This window comes from Lepidochelys kempii, chromosome 1 (assembly GCF_965140285.1).
Source record: "Lepidochelys kempii isolate rLepKem1 chromosome 1, rLepKem1.hap1, whole genome shotgun sequence".
NCBI lineage: Eukaryota > Metazoa > Chordata > Testudines > Cheloniidae > Lepidochelys > Lepidochelys kempii.
The window spans coordinates 216405134-216427417 of NC_136380.1; the positions used below are offsets into that span (position 1 = coordinate 216405134).

At 47.9% G+C, this 22284-nt stretch overlaps 1 protein-coding gene across 1 annotated transcript in view; it reads left to right on the forward strand.

Moving 5' to 3' along the window:
• Positions 1 to 7781: 7781 nt before the first annotated feature.
• Positions 7782 to 22284, forward strand: part of LOC140907321 (antigen WC1.1) — a 48190-nt gene continuing 33687 nt past the window's right edge. Inside the window, exons 1-2 of the mRNA XM_078849006.1 lie at positions 7782 to 7845; positions 14425 to 14739. Of these exons, the coding sequence (XP_078705132.1) occupies positions 7782 to 7845; positions 14425 to 14739 (379 nt within the window). The remainder of the gene's footprint in view (positions 7846 to 14424; positions 14740 to 22284) is intronic.

The following is a 22284-nucleotide window of genomic DNA, read 5'->3' on the forward strand; positions in this document are numbered from 1 at the left end:
CTCCTGTTAGTTTGAAACACACCAAACCAATACTTTGCAGCCATATACTTTTTTAAAAAAAGAAACCCACCGAAGTTTTGCACAAACTCAGACACACACACACACCCAGCAGTTTAAGACACCAAACCAAATACCTTTTTAAACACCCACACTTATCTCTAGCTTAGGTCCCTGAATCGCTAACAATTTAAAATTAAAGCCAACTCTTTTAAGAAGACAAACAACCCCATTTTAAAAAATCTCAGTTTTTTTGCAGAATAAAAACCAAACTGCTTTTAAAAACCATTTTGCACAGAAAAACACTTTGTTAGTTTGAAACACACCGTACCATCAGCTTGCAGCCATAAAACCCCAGCAGTTTAAATCCCACAGTTTGCAACAAAATACTTTTCAATAAACCCACATGCATTTAAAAGCCAATTGCAGAAAATTACCTTCTACCACAGGATGAAGGGTTTCTACCGCATGGTTGTTCTGTTTTTCCCTATGTGTGTTTGGGCCTTTGGGTTAAAGAACAAGCAAAAATTTTAGTTCGTATCATTCCTGAAATGCATCAAACCCCTATACAATCTGTGTAATACCTGAAGTTTTTTAATTTAACAGCATTAAGCACAACTTTCGTTAAAAATGTTTTTTGGCTTTTACCACCTTGTCTTGGTGGTGAAATCAGCTTAAAGTTACTGGTTCTATGCTAAACAGATCACACTGCAATTAAGATAGGTACCATTATTTAGTAAGGACAGCATGGCCAAAGAGTGACATTATATATGTAGCCCTTCTGCCCAGCTGATTTGGCAGCAACAAGGGCCAGGTTCAGTATCTAGGGGTTCTGTTTCAATAACACGATGCAAAACCGGCTCGAGCCCCCACCCAGGGACAATTACATACCACCCACCCGGTGCACCTCTCAGAGGCAATACTTCCCCTCTCGCAAGCACAGAGTCTGAATGTAGCAAAAGCCTTTTAATAAAGGAGGGAAACAATGTGGCATTATGTTGGGGAAACACCACAAACAGGATTCATACCACAAACTATGAGCAAAAGACCCACCCCCAAGTATGTTTGGCAGCGTCCTTTTCCCCTCAGGGTCTTAAGTCCAGCAACCCAAAAGTCACCCCACCCACAGTTTCTGTCCTTGGTCAGTGCAGCCTCCAGAGTTCAGAAGTTCATCTGCAGAGTTTACCTCCCAGCCTGGGTGCAAGTGGAGGGAGGTATGGGGGGCATCTTACATGCTCCGCTGCTCGGGTCGATGGCAGCGTGCCATACCTCTCCATGGGGTCCTGCTGCAGTCTTCACCACCAGCTGCACCTCTCTGCTGCTGTCCACTCCTCTCCGCCAGCTGCCCTGCTATCCGCTTTGCGCTCCTCTCCGCCAGCTGCCCTGCTATCCGCTTTGCGCTCCTCTCCGCCAGCTGCCCTGCTATCCGCTTTGCGCTCCTCTCCGCCAGCTGCCCTGCTATCCGCTTTGCGCTCCTCTCCGCCAGCTGCCCTGCTATCCGCTTTGCGCTCCTCTCCGCCAGCTGCCCTGCTATCCGCTTTGCGCTCCTCTCCGCCAGCCATCCAGCTGTCCACTCTTCTCTGTGTGCCTCTCCACCAGCCGCCCTGCTATCCGCTAGCCATGCTGCTAACCACTCTCCAACTTGTCTTCAGTCCCCCACCTTAACACAGCTCTCAGCTCCTAGTAACTTCAGCTCTTAGTGAGTTTAGCTAGTAGTAGGGGGGCCTCAGTGCTGGTGGACCACTAGCCCAAAGTAGGTCTCAAGCTTAGACCTAGGTATCAGTGATTTCAGCTCTGCAACATGTAACAAGACTCCTAATAGAATCAAAATTAGCTCTGAGTAGCAGCCATGTTAGTCTGTAGCCCCAAAAAGAAAAAAACTCCTTTTCTTTTTAAAATTAGCTCTGTTCTTACACAGTGAAGGGAGAAGAAAGGAGTCAGAGTACTGTTTCAGGACCTCAAAAAGTGCCCACACTGCCTGCCTCTCAATTCACTGAATTTTAGAACCCATGTCCCTTGCCTAATGAGTACTGCTTACTTGAGGGTGCGTCCCTCCATCATAAAATGCCAAGTACAGTTCTACTGTTCTTGATTCACATAACCAGGATAACAACCCTCTATTACTCCTGCCCCAATAACAAAAAGATTGGGGATCCCACAGCAGCCATAGTGACCATTTGGGCAGGCAGTCCATCGTGCTAGGCAGGGTGGGTGTGCCCATGCAAAGGAGATCGGCACCTGAAGTCCTTTTCCACAGCTCATCACTAGATGTCAGGGTAGAGCTCATTCTGACCCTGCTTACATATAATATATATTTCCAGAGTAAAAAACAGGGAGCATACCTCCTCTTGCAGTCCAGTAGCAATTCAATTCAAGATAGTTTCTGTTGAAAAAGGACAGTCTCAAAAAAACTGAGGTTTTTATACCATCCTAACTGTTTGTTTCAAACAGACTTCAAAAGTCTGCAGTTAGCAGGTTGATTCGATCACAACTCTGAATTAACAGATACTTAAGGACTTTAGGCCCCCTGCCCCTAATATTCCCTTTTGTGATCTGGTGTGGGGGAATTAAGTTCTCTGCACAACTGGGCTGCTTTTGGCTTTTTTTTTTCTTTTAGTTAAAATACATTTTTCTGTTTCAATGAAAAAAACAGTAAATCACCATATACAACAATCCTTAATGTTACTGTACCCCATTCCCAAGTGTGGGACCCCTTACAGATATCAATGAATGTCTTCGGGCTTGTTTGTTTTTTAAACACGTTTCTTTTGTGCTTAAAGTTTGGAGGTTGTTTCTGAAATAAAATGGGTGTATCACAACCATAGTAAGCACCCTACAAATACCTAGAGCTTTTAAATGTTTGATTGTCTTTAGCGCAAATGCTTGTTCTAAAGGATGGTGGAGGTTTGTGAATGCTTGAAACATTTCAGTTTTGGGTTAGACCCTTGTTTATTTTTGTGACTATATTATTTTAATGACTTTGAGTTGCTAGAAAGTTGAACGCTATGGGTCACTCTAACTCCTGGGTTATATTTAAACTGTCCAATAGCATTCAACCAACTCCTGGAGATATATTTAAACTGTCCAATAGCATCTGCAAACTCCTGAGGTTTTATTTCATTTCATATTAATCATAGCTCACCATCCTCACCCACCCCCCTCCCTTACTGTGGGTGTACACCCATCAAATTTAATTACTGATCACTAATATGATTAACTCTGTTGGCAACATGGGTGGGTAATCTCAGTCACCCTGTCTATTCAGCAGGGGAGTGGTTAAAACCGTTCAGTTCAACAGGGTGGGTCAGCTCTTTTGTACTCAAACACATGTCTGAACCATCCCTGTTTTTTTTTAAATTGTAAATATTACCCAAAATTGAGCCAGCTAGTAAGCTTAGGGAGAACTAATGACCCACCAGAGTTTAGCAGAAAGCAGCACGTTTATTATACTGACAGCTAAGCTCAAAAGAAGGGATGGGGGGTGGGGTGTCACACTTACACCCGCATACTCACGCTCACAGGACAGGCACGGCACTGGAGATGTCAGGATCCTTCAAGGTAAGTGTCCCACAGTGCAGCGATGGACGGTGCGATGAAGGTAAGTCTTCCCGAGGCACGATGGAACGCAACACGGGGAACCACTGGCCAGGCAGTCTGGGTGAAGGGCCTTCACGGGAGGTCCAAGCTTGTGAGTGCACTCCTGAGCACATGGGCCCTTCCCCTTTTAAGGACCTGCTCCTCATGGCCTGCGACTAGACATGACTTGGTCAAGTCTGGTTGGTCACACTCCGCCTCAGGCAGTGTCCATGCAGTGTCCATGCATTGGGTGTGTGAGCGCTGCCTAATTAGAGTCCCAGACTCCTTGTCTACCTGGGAGCTCTTCTGAACTTCCAGCTGTTCACCCAGCCCATTCATCCCACAAGCATTCCAGGAGGGACAGGGAGTGGGAAAGCCACTTCACGGGTATTCGAAGAGGGAGAGGAGACAAAGGGGCCGCGGGGAGTGTAACAGACCTTTTGAGCAAACAGGTTATACATAGCATAGCCATACAGAGCATACAGATCACTGCTGCGCCTACAACAGTAAACGCACTTTTAGGGTGTGTCCCCCCCTCACAAGATTCTACAACATACATTTCAGCTTTTTGCTGTAAATGGGTCTCTTTTACACAAAGACACAAGAGCTAGGTTCTCACAAACTATTTTTGTTATTTAAAAGACATACAGCTCCTTGAAAACAAACCAAGATGCTCCATTAAAACTATTAGCTCACTCAAGGGCCGCAGAGACCTTCTAACAGAAACACAGATAGTCACAAAGCCCTTTTCAATACATTTTTTTTTTATTTACAGCGACCAAGTTTTATATGGCATGTTTGTCCCCTCACCATTCTCTAACCTAATCCTTTTAGATTTCTTAAGCAGGGTTCTGTAACTTTTTGTGCAGACCAGATGGTCAATATAACGCTATAAGCAGGCATCTTCCGGTTTGGTCATTTTCTTTAAACACTTCAGGGTCTCCACTGAATTGCACAGCATTTATCAAGGTCACCCCTTGCACTAAATATTCTTGAGTTCAGCACAGACATTGCATAGCATCACCTATGGCAATAACAGTGTTTAAGAAGCTTTCCAAACACAGCTCAGCACACAAGCCCCGGAGCTTGCAGTTTATATCCATTGAAATCCAGGCTACACAGTCATGGTGCCGCTGGCCTCGTGCATCTATGACACAGCTCTCACAATCTTTGAAAATCTTTCCCTAAGACAGTGATTAAGGACAGCATAAACTGCAATGTGTACAATAAAAGTATGACTTTTTACGCTCATGACGTGGCATTGGCTCAGTTAGTTCCATGCCAAGCCTCCTCTTAAACTCCTCATAGCTGTCATCCTCCGAGTCCTCTTCAACAATTTGTGTCGGTATTGAACAAAAACAAGGCGGGCCTGGTTCGTCTTTGCTGTTTGATGCAACGCTGTCCAGGGCCTCCAGGGACTTGAGAAAGGCATCCTCTAGCTGTTGAGAGATTTTCAGAAAAGAAACAAGTGTAAGTTCCCACTGCTTGTTTTTAGATTTACACAAGCCCAGTTCCTAACCCCATTACACACACACACACACACACGCCCACACACACACATCCTCTAATGTTACTTCTAAATTGTTCATTTACCTGAGCGACATCTTTTCCGTTCACCTTGTCTGCCGGTGACTCACCCGAGCTGCATTTGCCTTCCACCTCCGGGGGGTGGACGACGAGAGGCCAGCACACTTATCGGGGTGTCTCATGAGCAGCTGGGTTTCGGGGTCAGGTTCCAGCATATCCATCAATGGCTGGACCAAAGGGCTCCCCTTGACTGTTCCCTCCTCCTCCTCAGAATTCTCGTTGATGTAGCACTTTCTCTGTGGATGGTCGAAGGCCGTCGGGCCTAAAAGAAAGTCCAAAGTTTTCATGGGGGTGGTGAAGGAGTCCATGTTTCCTCTCAGCATTTCCACGATTTCTACAACACGTGTTCTTAGTAAGAGATGGCCTCTTCTGCCCAGTGCTGGGACTTATGGGGCGGTGGTGCTGCACTCTGATTGGCAGAGGGTGGTGGGAGGCGGTCTTAGAGAGGTCACATGACCCTCTTCTGGGCAGTTCATTCTGCCCCAGAACCTGCCCTATTTTGATCAAATCTGTTCTCAGGGCAGTCCTCTGTGGACAAAACCCATCCCAATTGGTAGAGGGTGGTGGGGGGAGTTTCTAGAGGTGTCACACAAACCACTTCCAGATGGGTCACCCTGCCCCAGAGTTCCCCCGATAGGTCAAATATCCTCTCGAGGGTGGTTCCCCCCAGCAGCTGAAACCCATCCTGATTGGTAGAGGGCGGTGGGAGAAGATGTTAGAGGGGTCACACAACCCACTTCTGGATGGGTCAACCCCCTCTGGAACTCCCCCCGATTGGTCAAATCACCTCTTGGTGCAGTCCTACCAGGGCAAAACCCATCCTGATTGGTAGAGGGCAGTGGGAGGAGTTCTTAGAGGGGTCACATGAGACACCTGGCTTCTGTTCATGTGTCCAGCTTGACCCCAGAAGTAATACCCCATGGGTGGGACTTTCGGTGACAGGTGAGCAGGGCTTAAGGGGTTAAGGGGCTGGACTAACGTTTGATTGACAGTAGGACCCTTCTACTACTTTGTTGATATTTCCTGTTTTGTCATTACTGTTTGTTTAAATAGTTGGAGGGCAGAGTGAGGAGGAATGGCATGATTGGGGCAGGGAGTGTAGAAAAAATAAGGAGAGGGAAGGATGGGGAAAAGGCACAGCCACACCTCCTCATCTGCCAAGCGAGTCACTCACTGTCAAGTGTTTTTCTGGAATCACAACAGAGCGGAGTCTCAAGGAGGGATTCGAAGGAGGATCAGGTGTTGGTTCCACAGAATTTCTGAGAGAGTTTTCTCCATACAGATAGGGCAGCATGGGAGAAAATGCAAAGGTAAAAAGTTAAAGACGTTTCCCTTAATCCAAGTATTTATAGCAGTTCTCTTGAGGAAGAGCAGGAGGTAGGTGCGGTGCCAGCCAGTCGTTATTCTGTGCTCTTCCCTTCCCTTGTGCCTGTTCCTTGAATTGTCTGTGTCCCATGAATCAAGTACACTTGTTTCGAAGTGCTGCTGATAGCACTGATGCTATCCTACTATCTATCCTGCTGCTGATAACACCAATGGGCATGGTGTGTGCAGGACCTCCTGCTACTGCAAGAGAGGGTCATGGCCTACTCAGGAAGCCCTATGCTCTGCCTCTACCACTACGAATCATGGTCTAGACAGGAAACCCCAAGGCCAGGGTGCAAGTAACATAAAGCCCTTACCGGTACAGGGGCCTGACTCTGGGCCCCTGGAAAGGGCGGGGCCATGGGCAGAAGGGGTGGGGCTGGGGGTCATCCTCCCCCAGCCAGCCCATCCGCGCTCCCTGGCCTGTGCTGCCCGGGGCTCCGTCAGTGATTTAAATTGTAAATTGCTGGCCCCGGGGCAGCTGCCCCTTTTGTGCCCCCCTTTGGCAGCCTGGGTGTGGGGGCAATGATGTTAAAGCGCTGCTGTGGCAGCACTTTAACGTCGTCTGTGTACGGGCCTCTACCGGCAGCCACTTTTTACTGGTATGTTGTACCGGCCGACTTTCCCCCCTGCCCCAAGGCCTATTAGTAGAAGAACTGTCAATATTTCAGATGCTGCTGAGTAATTCTTCTCCTATAAAGCTGATTTGAGCGACACAACCTGGTTCTAGTGAGTTGTCCTTGTCTGTAATTGGGCATGTCCTGTACTGGGAATTGGTCTTGTAATGATCACCTTTGGCACAAGAGATTTCTTTCCTAGTTTATAAAATAGCCTGCCTCGAATGTCTCCTAGTTCATGTTTAATATGATATAGAATCTATCAGGGCGAGAAACAGCACGGCTACAGTTTGTGCAGAACTTTTCCTTCCGGCTCCGGAGATTGGGGGTTACCCGATGATCTGAGGCTGTGGTAAACCTGACATCAGGAGGGGGCTCATCACTCATATATGGTGATGTTTGTTGCTTTCGAGTTTTATTGGATGTTTTAGCTGCATAAAGTCCCAGATAAAACCACTGATAATAACTAAAAAGGCAGATGGGTTTGCTATTGGTTCCTTTGCACAGCTGATGCCAGCCTCTGAATCTATATATTTCCCTTCCACTGCTTTGTTGTCACTTGTCAGACACAGTGGAGCCCTGGCAGGTGCTTAGGTGCAGCCAGTGCAGTGAGTGGGGGGACAGCAGGTCGGGCTGGCAATGAAGGGACATCTCTCCACTCCGGTGCTGTGGCTTCTTCTCCTCTCATTTCAGGACACAGCAGGTAAGTCTCCTCTGTGCTTCACCAGGGGAGCTGGGTTAACTGGAATGAGGGTGGTAACTTTTACAGTCAGGTTTTTACCATTGGTGCCCATCTAGGAGCTTAAAGAAAAGGAGGACTTGTGGCACCTTAGAGACTAACCAATTTATTAGAGCATAAGCTTTCGTGAGCTACAGCTCACTTCCTCAGATGCATATCATGGAAACTGCAGCAGGCTTTATATATACACAGAGAATATGAAACAATACCTCCTCCCACCCCACTGTCCTGCTGGTAATAGCTTATCTAAAGTGATTTCCAGCACAAATCCAGGTTTTCTCACCCTCCACCCCCTCACCCAAATTCACTCTCCTGCTGGTGATAGCCCATCCAAAGTGACAACTCTTTACACAATGTGCATGACAATCAAGCTGGGCTATTTCCTGCATAAATCCAGGTTCTCACATCCCCCCCACCCCCATACACACACAAACTCACTCTCCTGCTGGTAATAGCTCATCCAAACTGACCACTCTTCAAGTTAAAATCCAAGTTAAACCAGAACATCTGGGGGGTGGGGGGTAGGAAAAAACAAGAGGAAACAGGCTACCTTGCATAATGACTTAGCCACTCCAAGTCTCTATTTAAGCCTAAATTAATAGTATCCAATTTGCAAATGAATTCCAATTCAGCAGTTTCTCGCTGGAGTCTGGATTTGAAGTTTTTTTGTTTTAAGATAGCGACCTTCATGTCTGTGATCGCGTGACCAGAGAGATTGAAGTGTTCTCCGACTGGTTTATGAATGTTATAATTCTTGACATCTGATTTGTGTCCATTTATTCTTTTACGTAGAGACTGTCCAGTTTGACCAATGTACCTGGCAGAGGGGCATTGCTGGCACATGATGGCATATATCACATTGGTGGATGTGCAGGTGAACGAGCCTCTGATAGTGTGGCTGATGTTATTAGGCCCTGTGATGGTGTCCCCTGAATAGATATGTGGGCACAGTTGGCAACGGGCTTTGTTGCAAGGATAAGTTCCTGGGTTAGTGGTTCTGTTGTGTGGTATGTGGTTGTTGGTGAGTATTTGCTTCAGGTTGCGGGGCTGTCTGTAGGCAAGGACTGGCCTGTCTCCCAAGATTTGTGAGAGTGTTGGGTCATCCTTTAGGATAGGTTGTAGATCCTTAATAATGCGTTGGAGGGGTTTTAGTTGGGGGCTGAAGGTGACGGCTAGTGGCGTTCTGTTATTTTCTTTGTTAGGCCTGTCCTGTAGTAGGTAACTTCTGGGAACTCTTCTGGCTCTATCAATCTGTTTCTTTACTTCTGCAGGTGGGTATTGTAGTTGTAAGAAAGCTTGACAGAGATCTTGTAGGTGTTTGTCTCTGTCTGAGGGGTTGGAGCAAATGCGGTTGTATCGCAGAGCTTGGCTGTAGACGATGGATCGTGTGGTGTGGTCAGGGTGAAAACTGGAGGCATGCAGGTAGGAATAGCGGTCAGTAGGTTTCCGGTATAGGGTGGTGTTTATGTGACCATTGTTTATTAGCACTGTAGTGTCCAGGAAGTGGATCTCTTGTGTGGACTGGACCAGGCTGAGGTTGGTGGTGGGATGGAAATTGTTGAAATCATGGTGGAATTCCTCAAGGGCTTCTTTTCCATGGGTCCAGATGATGAAGATGTCATCAATATAGCGCAAGTAGAGTAGGGGCTTTAGGGGACGAGAGCTGAGGAAGCGTTGTTCTAAATCAGCCATAAAAATGTTGGCATACTGTGGGGCCATGCGGGTACCCATAGCAGTGCCGCTGATCTGAAGGTATACATTGTCCCCAAATGTGAAGTAGTTATGGGTAAGGACAAAGTCACAAAGTTCAGCCACCAGGTTAGCCGTGACATTATCGGGGATAGTGTTCTTGACGGCTTGTAGTCCATCTTTGTGTGGAATGTTGGTGTAGAGGGCTTCTACATCCATAGTGGCCAGGATGGTGTTATCAGGAAGATCACCGATGGATTGTAGTTTCCTCAGGAAGTCAGTGGTGTCTCGAAGGTAGCTGGGAGTGCTGGTAGCGTAGGGCCTGAGGAGGGAGTCTACATAGCGAGACAATCCTGCTATCAGGGTGCCAATGCCTGAGATGATGGGGCGCCCAGGATTTCCAGGTTTATGGATCTTGGGTAGTAGATAGAATATCCCAGGTCGGGGTTCCAGGGGTGTGTCTGTGCGGATTTGATCTTGTGCTTTTTCAGGAAGTTTCTTGAGCAAATGCTGTAGTTGCTTTTGGTAACTCTCAGTGGGATCAGAGGGTAATGGCTTGTAGAAACTCGTGTTGGAGAGCTGCTGAGCAGCCTCTTGTTCATATTCCGACCTATTCATGACGACAACAGCACCTCCTTTGTCAGCCTTTTTGATTATGATGTCAGAGTTGTTTCTGAGGCTGTGGATGGCATTGCGTTCCGCATGGCTGAGGTTATGGGGCAAGTGATGCTGCTTTTCCACAATTTCAGCCCGTGCACGTCGGCGGAAGCACTCTATGTAGAAGTCCAGTCTAGGAGCTTGTGACTTTTCCTTTCGGGATTGGATCTTGCCACTGTTATCGAGGCTTTTGTTACCTTGAGATTGGACTATTCAAATGAGCCTAATGTGGGGCTGCACCTTAAAACCATTCAGAGAACGAAGCTGATGAAAATGGCAGCAACTCATTGAGCAGGGCATCATGCTGGGAGTATGTTACAGCCGTGCTGCAGGATCTGCACTGGCTGCCCATCTCTGGGTGGAGGTTAAGGTGTTGGTGATGATTTATAAAGTCCTGAATGATCTGGGACCAGCCTCCCTGAGAGATCACCTCTCTCCATACGGACACAGCTATGGTTAGCAGGGACACCTGAGCTGGTTCCCCCTTTTTATAAAGGAGAGGGGTGGCTGGCAGGGTGTTCTCTGTGAGGCCTCCAGGACTCTGAAACTTGTTATCCTGTTTGGGCCAAAATAGCCAAAATTTGTTGACCTTCTGGGCACACTGCAAAAGACACTTGTTTGGGGGTTGGGGGTGGGAAGGACCCAGGCTGTGCATCACATAATGAGAAAGGGGTGGGAAGGAGTTTCTGTAGGTATCTGGCTAGCTGAGTTCCTGTTGAAATGGTCACTTCATGCTAATGGGATTTGAGACACCTGAGACCGGGAAGCACTGCCCCCATTCTAGAGACCCCTCCCCTCTCCTGCCTGTGTCCCCTTTGCTCCTGCCCCCTCCCACTCCTAACCCCATCCCCTGCCTATTCCAGACTCCGTTCCCCTCCCCAATACTACCTCCTGTCCCCCTTCCCCACAACCCCTCCCCTACCTCCTGTCCACTGGCACCAGACTCCCCACTCCATCCCCACTCCTCCATCCTCCCCAATCCTCCCTCATGTGCCCCTGCTCCAAGCTCCCTCCCATCCTCTACTCCACACCCCTCCCCTCCTCACCCTCTTGCAGCCCTGCTTCAAACCCCCTCCCTCCTTCCCCCAGAAGTTCACCCTTCCCCACCCCTCCCTCCTCTTTCCCCCCTTATAAAACCCCCTCTTCTCCCCAATGCCTCCTTTTGCCCCCTTTCTCCTCTCTGCCCCTGATTCCTCATCCCCTCCTCACTTCTCACTCCTGTCCCCCACTCCAGACCCCTTCCTCTCGCCATGCAGACTCCCTTTTCTAAACCCCCTTCTCCTCCCCTCCCTCCTTCCCCCTGCTCAATAACCCACTCCAGCCCCATGCTCCCTGCTCCCCACTCCAGACCACCCTGTGCTCCATCTCTACTCCTCCATCCTGCCCCAATTTCAGATCCCTGTCCCCTCCCCTCCCTTCTGACTCTCTCTTTCCTGCCTCCCTGTTAACTCCCAATGCAGACACCCATCCCCTCCCCACTTCTCCCTCCTGCCCCTGCTTTCCAACCTCCTTCCTGCCCCCCAGTCCAGTCCCACCTCCTCGCTCCTGCCCCTTCCTATGCCCCTTTCCAGACCTTCCTCCCTTCTGTCCCTTCTGCCCCCCTGCTCCAGACACTCTCCCTTCCCCACCCTCTTTCCTCCCCTTCCTCCAGAACCCCCTCCCCACCGCTCCCTCCGGCTGACTTATTGTCTTTACCCCATTCCCTTGCAACGCTTGAATCTGCCTCCTGTCTCCCCAATGCCCTGCTCCCCTCACTCTCCCCATCCTCCTTTCACAGGGTCTCTGCTGCCCACCACGGTCCCTGGGTCCTCTCCAACCCCCTCAGCCACACAGAGACAGCCATGATCCCAGTGGGCTTTAAGTGAGAAGTGGCAGCCAGCTTTACTCAGGGCGGCCTCATTCCCTCATAGAATCATACAATATCAGGGTTGGAAGAGACCTCAGGAGGTCATCTAGTCCAACCCCCTGCTCAAAGCAGGACCAATCCCCAACTAAGTCATCCCAGACAGGGCTTTGTCAAGCCTGACCTTAAAAACTTCTAAGGAAGGAGATTCCACCATCTCCCTAGGTAACGCATTCCAGTGTTTCACCACCCTCCTAGTGAAAAAGTTTTTCCTAATATCCGACCTAAACCTCCCCCACTGCAACTTGAGACCATTACTCCTTGTTCTGTCATCAGCTACCAATAAGAACAGTCTAGAGCCATCCTCTTTGGAACCCCCTTTCAGGTAGTTGAAAGCAGCTATCAAATCCCCCCTCATTCTTCTCTTCCGTAGTCTAAACAATCCCAGTTCCCTCAGCCTCTCCTCATAAGTTATGTGTTCCAGTCCCCTAATCATTTTTGTTGCCCTCCGCTGGACTCTTTCCAATTTTTCTACATCCTTCTTGTAGTGTGGGGCCCAAAACTGGACACAGTGCTCCAGATGAGGCCTCACCAGTGTTGAATAGAGGGAAACAATCACATCCTTCGATCTGCTGGCAATGCCCCTACGTATACATCCCAAAATGCCATTGGCCATCTTGGCAACAAGGGCACACTGCTGACTCATATCCAGCTTCTCATCCACTGTAATCCCTAGGGCCTTTTCTGCGGAACTGCTACCGAGCAATTCGGTCCCTAGTCTGTAGCGGTGCATTGGATTCTTCTGTGCTAAGTGCAGGACTCTGCACTTGTCCTTGTTGAACCTCATCAGATTTCTTTTGGCCCAATCCTCCAATTTGTCTAAGTCCCTCTGTATCCTGTATGCTGTCATACTGTAGGGAGATGGCGGCTGTGACGGTGCCCCCCATAAGACTTTATGGAAATATACTTATAAATGTATATATGACATCACTAGAATGTGTTTTATGCTACATATGCCATGTAACATATCTCTGTAAAGGTTATGATCTACTGAATCTCTTCATCCTATTTGTATGCATGTATCATTTTTGTATTTGAAGTTATGAATATTGGCTGTATACTTGTTTGATTCTGAGTAGGTTTTAGTGAAGCAGTTGGTCTATTCTCAGTAAGTGCCCAATAAAGAAGCCCTTAAGCCAACAATGAACTTGGAAACGCCAATCCACATCTGGGCTTTCCCAGGAATGTGTCTTGGTTGGTAAGGAACTCAGTCATGCAGGGACATGTGACTTGCCCAGGTGACTCCAAAACTCCATTTTGTCTTCAGCTGGCTAAAGAGAGAGCCTCTCCACCTCCAAAGATACCTGAAAGAAACTGGAACAAAGTACAGTAACTACAGGGGGTGTAAGTGATTGCTGGACCCAGACTAGAAGGAGACTAATCTGTAAAAGAGAGTGTACTGGAACTGGTGAGGTTTTTATCTGTATTCAGTTTTATTACGGTAGTAGGCTTAGATTTGCATGTTTTATTTTATTTTGCTTGTTAATTCACTTTGTTCTGTCTGTTACTACTTAGAACCACTTAAATGCTACTTTCTGTATTTAATAAAATCACTTTTTACTTATTAATTAACCCAGAGTATGTATTAATACTTGCCGGGGGGGGACAGCTGTACATATCTCTTTCAGTGTTATAGAGGGTGAATAATTTATGAGTTTACCCTTTATTAGCTTTATACAGGGTAAAATGGATTTATTTAGGGTTTGGACCCCATTGGGAGTTGGGCATCTGAGTGTCAAGGACAGGAACACTTCTGTAAGCTGCTCTTAGTTAAGTTTGCAGTTTGGGGCATGTGGTTCAGACCCTGGATCTGTGTTGGAGCAGACTGGTGTGTCTGGCTCAGCAAGACAGGGTGCTGGAGTCCCAAACTGGCAGGGAAAGCATGGGCAGAAGTAGTCTGGGCACATCAGGTGGCAGCTCCCAGGGAGGTTCTGTGATCCAACCCGTCATAGCGGCATCTTGCTGGCTTCAGCCCCAGTGACAATGACAGGAGATGGTGCCATTTGGAATAAGGGAAACTCAGTGAGTTGGCACCTTCAACGTATTATCATAGGATGGGTAAAAACACCCCAAATCACCAGAGTGGGGATAAAATGGTGAGAGCTGCAGCAGTGACAGCTCTGAGTGTGAGGCCCTGAGATGGGATCAGGTGGAGCCATGAGGCAGCTCTGGGCATGTCCCATTCTCCTGGCTCTGGGCGTGGATCCCCTGCTGCCGGGTGTGGCCTCTGCTGTGATAACGCTGGGGAGGGGGCTCCCTGCTCACTCTGACCTGCTCTGTGTCTCTCTTTGAAGGTGCAGACGAGCTGAGGCTGGCGGATGGAGGCAGCCCCTGTGCCGGGAGAGTGGAGGTTAAACACCAGGATCAGTGGGGGACGGTGTGTGATGATAGCTGGGACATGGCAGATGCTGGAGTTGTCTGTAAGCAGTTGGGATGTGGAGTTGCTGTCAGTGCCCCTGGCTTGGCTCCATTTGGACCAGGATCTGGAAAAATTTGGCTGGATGAAGTTGCCTGTCGTGGTACTGAGTCTGCTCTCTGGCACTGCGGGAACAACGGATGGGATAAGAGTAACTGCGATCATACAGAGGATGCTGGAGTGACCTGTTCAGGTAAGAATCAGCCAGCTCAGTCCTAAAAGGCAAATCCCCTGAGACAAAAGGGCTTGAACTCAGAGAGCGTCGTGTGCCTGTGACCCTAACGAGAAATGTACAAAAGCCGGAGCAAGTCCTGTCATTATTTTTATTACTGAACTGTAATTATTACTGTTCATGTCTCTGGCCACTGAGGATCCCCCTGTGTGACTGTGAAGCATTTTTGTTATGTCATTTCCAGTTGTTTCAATGCCACGTCTTTCCTTTCCCTTTGAATGGCTCCCATTTTGCAGTTTGTTTTCTGAATATGAGTCAGTGACAGGGAGGGACCCGTGGCCAGTGGGTCAGGGCTCATTTGGGAGAGGTCTGTGACCCAGCCAGGAGCTTCCTGCTCTGCAGGGCTGAAGGTTTCTTTAGGATGCAGTTGTTCATGAGGGCACTAGCCGTGCTCGGGCTGTCTGCCCCACAGGAGCCTGTGGCTGCAGTTGGCAGCTGCCATTTTGGAGGGAAAATATCTGGCTCAGAGCTGGAAACGTAGCCATCATCAGGGAAAATTTTAAAGAAAATCATTGAATTAGCAAACTTGCCTGTTTCCCAATAATGTGTCTGTTTATCTATAACCATTAACGTCTGTTTAAAACTTTTATATGATTTTCCATTGGGATTCCAAAGAGTCCAACAAGAGTTTGGTGCCCAACTGGCATTTACTTTGAATAAGACAATTGATCCTAAGTGCCTACAGGCCAGATTGTTAAAGATATTTAGGTGTCTAAACCTGCAGATAGGTGCCCAGTGGGATTTTCAAATGTGCCTGGTGCCAAACTCCCAGGAGTTTTGGAAAATCCCACTAGGCACCTTTGTGCATTTCCATGCAGCTGAATGCCCTTTGAAATCTGATCCTGAGTCATTTTTGAAAATGGCACATAAACCCCTAAATCACTGAGGCACTTTTGAAAATGTTACCCTTAGACTCAAATCCAGACCCAGACGCCCAGCCAAAGGAGATGGGGAGATGCACAGAGGGTGGGGCATTTATGAAGATTCTGACCCCCCCCCCTATAGGGTGATCAGGAAATGGGAGGATCCTCCTGGCTTGACCAGAATTAGAGTTAGCTCAGAGCACTCCCCAAACCCCCAGCCTGTTTTGTTACTTTTCATGTTTTGGACCAACCAGTAATAGAAAATTATAAAATCTCTGATACCCTGTAGATCTGGCCTAGAGAGTATCATATTATGGAGACATTTGTTGTGACTTAATAGTTAACGTTACAACTACGGGCCCCTTATAAGTTTTATTTTAAACTCTCATTTCTTAACATTTGGTCGGAATAATATCTTCCTCTGAATATAGCACATGGAAGAGAGGATATTTTCCTATAGTTCCAAAAGTTTTACCAGCTCCCCATGGTGATGGTAGCTAAGGGTTGTGTTTAATCTTGGCCCTTTCTTGGATTTTGAGTGTTTCAATGACAAACCTTGAAAATCTCTTAACATGGGGGGAGGGGCAGTAGCGGGGGTGGGAGGGTTTTATGCACTTTCCTAGTCTTTAAAAATAAATAAAAAAGATCGGAGAAAAGAACTTAGTAAAAAGGCACTTCATTGCCAGGACTTTGAAACTCTGCAGACGTAAAATACAGTGGGCTCTTGCAGATGTAACCCCCCTAACCTGGTCCTAACAACGGCTCAATGTCTGGTGCTGCCCACGCAGCAAGTGCCCAGCAGGGCGTCCCTCACCTCTGAACCTCAGCAGGAGGAGGGAGCTGCACACGAACCAAGGGGTATCAGAGCAGACGTCCCGTCTGTGCACCTTTCTGTAAAACGGCTGCTGCGTCTCCGCTGGAACTGCACTTTTGCAGTGGGGATAAAGTGAGGGTTGTTCCCCATCCCTGAGCTGAAGGCTGGAGAGGAGGAGGAGTCTTTCCATGCCCCGCATAGTTATGTCCATTCCTGTCACTAAGCCCCATCTTCCCTGGGTAGAGGTGCAGGGCAAGGACAAAGGGCAAAACCCAGGGTTCTTTACTCGGGCAATCAGCCAGTGACTGTAATGTGAGTTTGCTTTGTACAGACTGAGTAGAAACAGAATAAAGGACTCAGGAATTGGGCCCATTCAGAATTATTCCAGAAATAACCAGTCATCTGTCTACAAACTAGCCCTGTGCACTGGATATCACTGAGAAAAAACCCATACGGGAGCTGTGATGTTTCTGCACCAAGCAATTTTTGAGAGGTGCTGTCCTGGCAGAATACTAGAAAACTTTCCAAAAAGGGTCAAGTATCAGAGGGGTAGCCGCGTTAGTTTGTATCCACAAAAGCAATGAGGAGGCTGGTGGCACCTTAAATCTGTTAGTCTTTAAGGTGCCACCGGACTCCTTGTTGTTTTTCCAAAAAGTGACAGTGATCCTCGTATATGCAGTGTTGTTGTACCTGGGTTAGTCCCAGGATATTAGAGAGACAAGGTGGGTGAGGCAATATCTTTTATTGGACCCACTTCTGTTGGAGAGAGAGAAATGTTTGATCTGACAGAGAAGAGCTGTCTGTAAGCTGAGACGCTTGTCTCTTTCACCAACAGGAGCCGGTCCAATAAAAGTTATTGGCACAAGTTGTTGTTGTTGTTGTTATTGTTGGCACAATAACTTGTGTTATTGGCACAAGTTATTGGCACATTGGCACTTTGATGGGTTCGGTCACAGAGACCCTCTATGACTGTCACCTGATGTGCTGAATTTACCTCTGAGCCTGTTTTCCCTGCCAGTTTGGGACTCCAGAACCCTGCCTTGTTGAGCCAGACACGCTAGCCTGCTACAACACACACCCAGGTCTGCTCCATGCCCCCAAAGCTCCAGACCTTAGGTGACCTGCTGGGCAGTTGTTGGTTATCTCCAGCACCCAGACACCCAGCTCCCAGTGGAATCCAAACCCCAAATAAATCCATTTTACTCTGTATAAAGCTTATTCAGGGTAAACCCATAAATTGTTTACCCTCTATCACACTGAAATAGAGATATGCACAGCTGTTTGTTCCCCTTGGTATTAATCACTTACTCTGGGTTTATCAATAAACAAAAGTGATTTTATTTAGTATAAACAGTAGGATTTAAGTGGTTCCAAGTAATAACAGACAGAACAAAGTAAGTTACCAAGCGAAACAAAACAAACCATGCAAGTCTAAGCCTAATACATTAGGAAACTGATTAGAGGTATTGGAACATCTCTCACCCCCAGAGATGTTCCAATAGGTTTCTTTCACAGACTAGACTCTTTCCTAGTCTGGGCCCAATCCTTTCCCCGGTACAATCCTTATTAGTTCCAGCAGGCATCTTCGGTGAAAAGCAGGGGCTTTCTCATGACTGGGACCACCCTTGTCCTGCTCCACCCCCTTTTATAGCTTTGGCACAAGGTGGGAATCCTTTGTCTCTCTGGATCCACACCCCTCCTTCTAAATGGAAAAGCACCAGGTTTGAGATGGATTCCAGTATCAGGTGACATGGTCACATCTCACTGTAAGACCTCATTTTTCATTACCAATGGGCTGGCCTACATGTACACAGGCAAGCTTGCAGGTAAACAGAGCCATTTACAGTCCATTGTCCAAGTCAATGGGAGTCATCAAGATTTTACACCACCATTAATGGCCCACACTTTACATAATTACAGTAGGACCTCAGAGTTATACTTCAGATTTCTAGTTTCAGATACAAGAATGAAACATTCATAGAAATAGGATGAATATATTCAGTAGATTATAAGCTTTGTAATGATACCTTACAAGAGACCTTTTGCATCAAACATATTCCAGTTACATCCTATTCACATTCATAAAGCGTGTAGAGTGCAACGTCACAGGCACCACATCTGGGCCTTGGCAGGTGTCACAGATCTACAAGATCTGTGCTATGCCCCAGCTTTTAAACAATCCTGGGGAAGAACCCCTTCAGTTTGCCAGACCCCGCAAGGGTCCCACACTTCCTTAAAGGTAGATCACGTAGCCTCAACGCCTCCGAGACAGAGCCTCTGGGCTCCAACACTCCTGTTTCACCCCATATGCTCTGCCCAGTGGGTTCAACTGAGATAGACCCCAGCTTAGAGACGTTTATACTCATCAGGGACCAATGCACCTCAACAAGTATCTGCAGTGACACCCGGCAGCCTTTTCAAACCACAGCAGGATTTACTGGTCAACTGGAACACGCCTTCGGGAAGTTCTTCAGTTAGCACAGAGAAGAAGCAAAATTACGATGTGGTCCATACTGGCCAAGTCAGGGCTCCCATGAGCCATGCTGCTTGGACCCGTCTTGGTTTCCACTTTTTCTCTGTCTCTTTGTCTCTCAGTCCCAGGTGAGCTCTCGTGTCTCTCCAAAGGCCAGCTCTTGTCCTAGACTCCTATCACTGCTCCGTCCATTGTCCTTCTCCTGCTGACCCCTGCCAAGTTCACATGTTCTGCCTGCTGAAGTTTCCCAGGGTTAGTTGTCAGTTGTTCAATCCCTGAGGTTCCCATTGTCTTTCAGGATCCTCCATTAATATAGGTGAGCTCCAGCCAGTCCTGTAATAACTCATTCATCCCACCCTAGACAGTTAAGTGACACATGTCTTCAGCTCTCCCCCGGAAGAGCTTTGTAATCTTATTGCACTGATTGGGTAGCAATCCTTAGCCAGGTAAGTCACTGCCCTGCCAAGCATTCATAAAATATTACACAGAATTCCCACTTCATCACCGCAGTTGAGAGTTCTGCTGCCCAGACACAGCCACTGTAAAGTTGCCCAGTGTCTGTCTTAGGGCAATGCTCACATGTATGAGCCTGCACAATGACCCTTCCCCATCCGGAAAAGCACTAGTTGGATGTTGAAAGGCCCCACTTTATCAGTCAGTAATCTTCTCAGTTGCTTTGCCATTTTCCCTCTCTCTCATTTCTCCTGTCTTCCCCACGGCTTTCACATTCTGCACCCACATAGAACCTGCCTGGCCAATTATCCATATCGCACCAAGGCAAATACAATACAGTTCCCATAGTTAGGATCCTACCAAATTCACGGCCATGAAATCTGGTCTCCCCCCGTGAAATCTGGTCTTTTGTGTGCTTTTACCCTATACTATACAGATTTCACAGGGGACCGACATTTCTCAAACTGGGGGTCCTGACCCAAAAGGGAGTTGTGGGGTGGGGGGGTCACAAGGTTATTTTAGGGGGACTGTGGAATTGCCACCCTTACTTGTGCACTGCCTTCAGAGCTGGGCGGTCGGAGAGCAGCAGCTGTTTCCCAGGCACCCAGCTCTGAAGGCAGCGCCCCGCCAGCAGCAGTGCAGAAATAAGGGTGGCAACACCACATCAGGCCACCCTTACTTCTGCGCTGCTGCTGGCGGTAGCTCTGCCTTCAGAGCTGGGATCCTGGCCACCAGCCGCCGCTCTCCAGCTGCCCAGCTCCGAAAGCAGTGCCACCAGCAGCAGCAGCAGCAGCAGCAGCACAGAAATAAGTGTAGCAGCATCGCAACCGCCCCCTACATTGTCCTTGGGACCCTCCCGACAATTCCTTTCTGGGCCAGGACCCCGACAATTACAACAGCCTGAAATTTCAGATTTAAATAGCCAAAATCATGAAATTTATGATTTCTAAAATCCTATGACAGTGAAATTGACCAAAATGGATGGTGATTTTGGTAGGGCCCTCCCCATAGTCTACACGCCAGGCAGCAATCCTATATACACACGCAGTACACGGGGGGGGGAGCATAAAAACAGACTTGTCTCCCCAGGGGAGAACAGTGGCGAGGTCAGCACAGAGCATGGCCTTGTTAAAAATGGTTATCGAGTAGGACGCCGGTACACCAGCTTTGCACGTACTCCAGCCACTTGCACCAAATTTACCCAGGCTTGCACTGGAGACTAAGCATAGTGTAGAGTTGTGCTAACCACTCCCTCCTTTGTTCAGCCTCATTCTCTTTTGGAGCGTGACTCTTGTCTCATTACCTGCAGCTAGACTGGTTGAGTTAAACCTTTTCACACAGGCGACAACCACTTCAGAGGTGGTGGGTCGGTGTAACTCACTAGTAGTGATGTGTAAGGACCACTTTACTCCACCTTTACATGAGTGCAGCTGCCTACAGATAGCGGTATGGAGACCTGAGCCCTCTGTGTGCACATAGCCCTGCAGTCACTGCTAGAGTTAAACATTTTTCACACTGGTGACCTACTTATCCTCACTGGAGCTCTACGAGTCCCGCCCGAGACAGGAGGTCATTGTTCATTCATTGCAATGAAGGCCAGACTCTCCTTACTGCCTGTGGACAGACAGCTTCGCATGTCAGAGACTGTGGAATTAAGTTAAAATTCACTGACAAAGACTTCATTCACACAGAGTTCAGGTTGCCCAAGGTATCCCATTCCCTTGGGTTGGGCAAAACTCAAACCCCTGAAAACCAGGTAATCCAGAGTTAAGGTGAATGCCAAGGCAGCCTTAACTCTGCCCCCTGGAGCTGGACTAGCCATTGCCATTGGGAATTGTTTTCAAGTGCTCCAGCTGCAGTCCCTGTGTTAGGTGTAGCTGTACTGAATGGTGGAGGCGATGAGTTAGAGCCACTTGGAAGAGCTGTGATTGTGATATGAGATCTGGTTCTGAGACACCCATGTGATCAAAGGGAAGAGATGCCAATGTACCTGGAGGGATCCAGTATGCATCATTTCAGCGCTGTGTTCTGCAGGGTGTGTCAGTGGTGGAGCACAGGCATCTTCTTGCCATGGGGATTGCAGCAGTGAGGTGGGAGATGGAAGCAGTCCGTGTGTTTAATGATGGGATGGTGAAAGGACAGTGTAAGATGAAACACTAAGTAATGGGAAGGGGGTTGTGAGAAGGGGCAAAGGGGTTGTAAAATGTAACAAGTGTGGGGTTGTTTCTGACTGGGGAGGAGGGTCAGTGTTTGCAGGGCACTGGCCACTGCGGACCCCCCTCTGTGACTGTGAAGTGTTTTCATTTTCTCATCTCCAGTTGTTCCGGTGCCAGGCCTTTCCTTTCCCTTGCAATGGCTCCCATTTTCCAGTTCATTTTCTGAATGTGGGTCAGTGTCATGGAGGGTCTCAGCCCAGCTTTGGGACCTGTGGCCAGGGGTGGAGGCTTATGTGGGAGGAATCTCTGATCCGGCCAGGAGTTAGCCTGCTCTGCAGGGTGGAAGGTTTCTTCTTGATGCCGTTGTTCATCAGGGCAGTAGTGATGCTGGTGCTGTCTGCCCCATAGGGCCCTGTGCCTGGTGCTGCCAGTTGCCCCTTTTGGGGGAAAATATTTGGGAAACTTAGTCATGGTCATAGAAACATTTAATGAAAATCATTGAATTAGTGAATTTGCCTGTTGGCAAATAATGTGTCTGGTTCTTTATAACCATTAACTTCTGTTAAAAAAATTGTGTATGAATTTACATTGGGATTGCCAAAAAATTGTATATGAATTTACACTGGGCTGATGGGAGTTCAGTGCCCAATTTGCTTTGACTTTCAGTGAGACTATGGATCCTAAGTGCCCAAGGGCCAGGTTTTAAAAGATATTTAGGTATCTATAAATGCAGATAGGTGCTCAGTG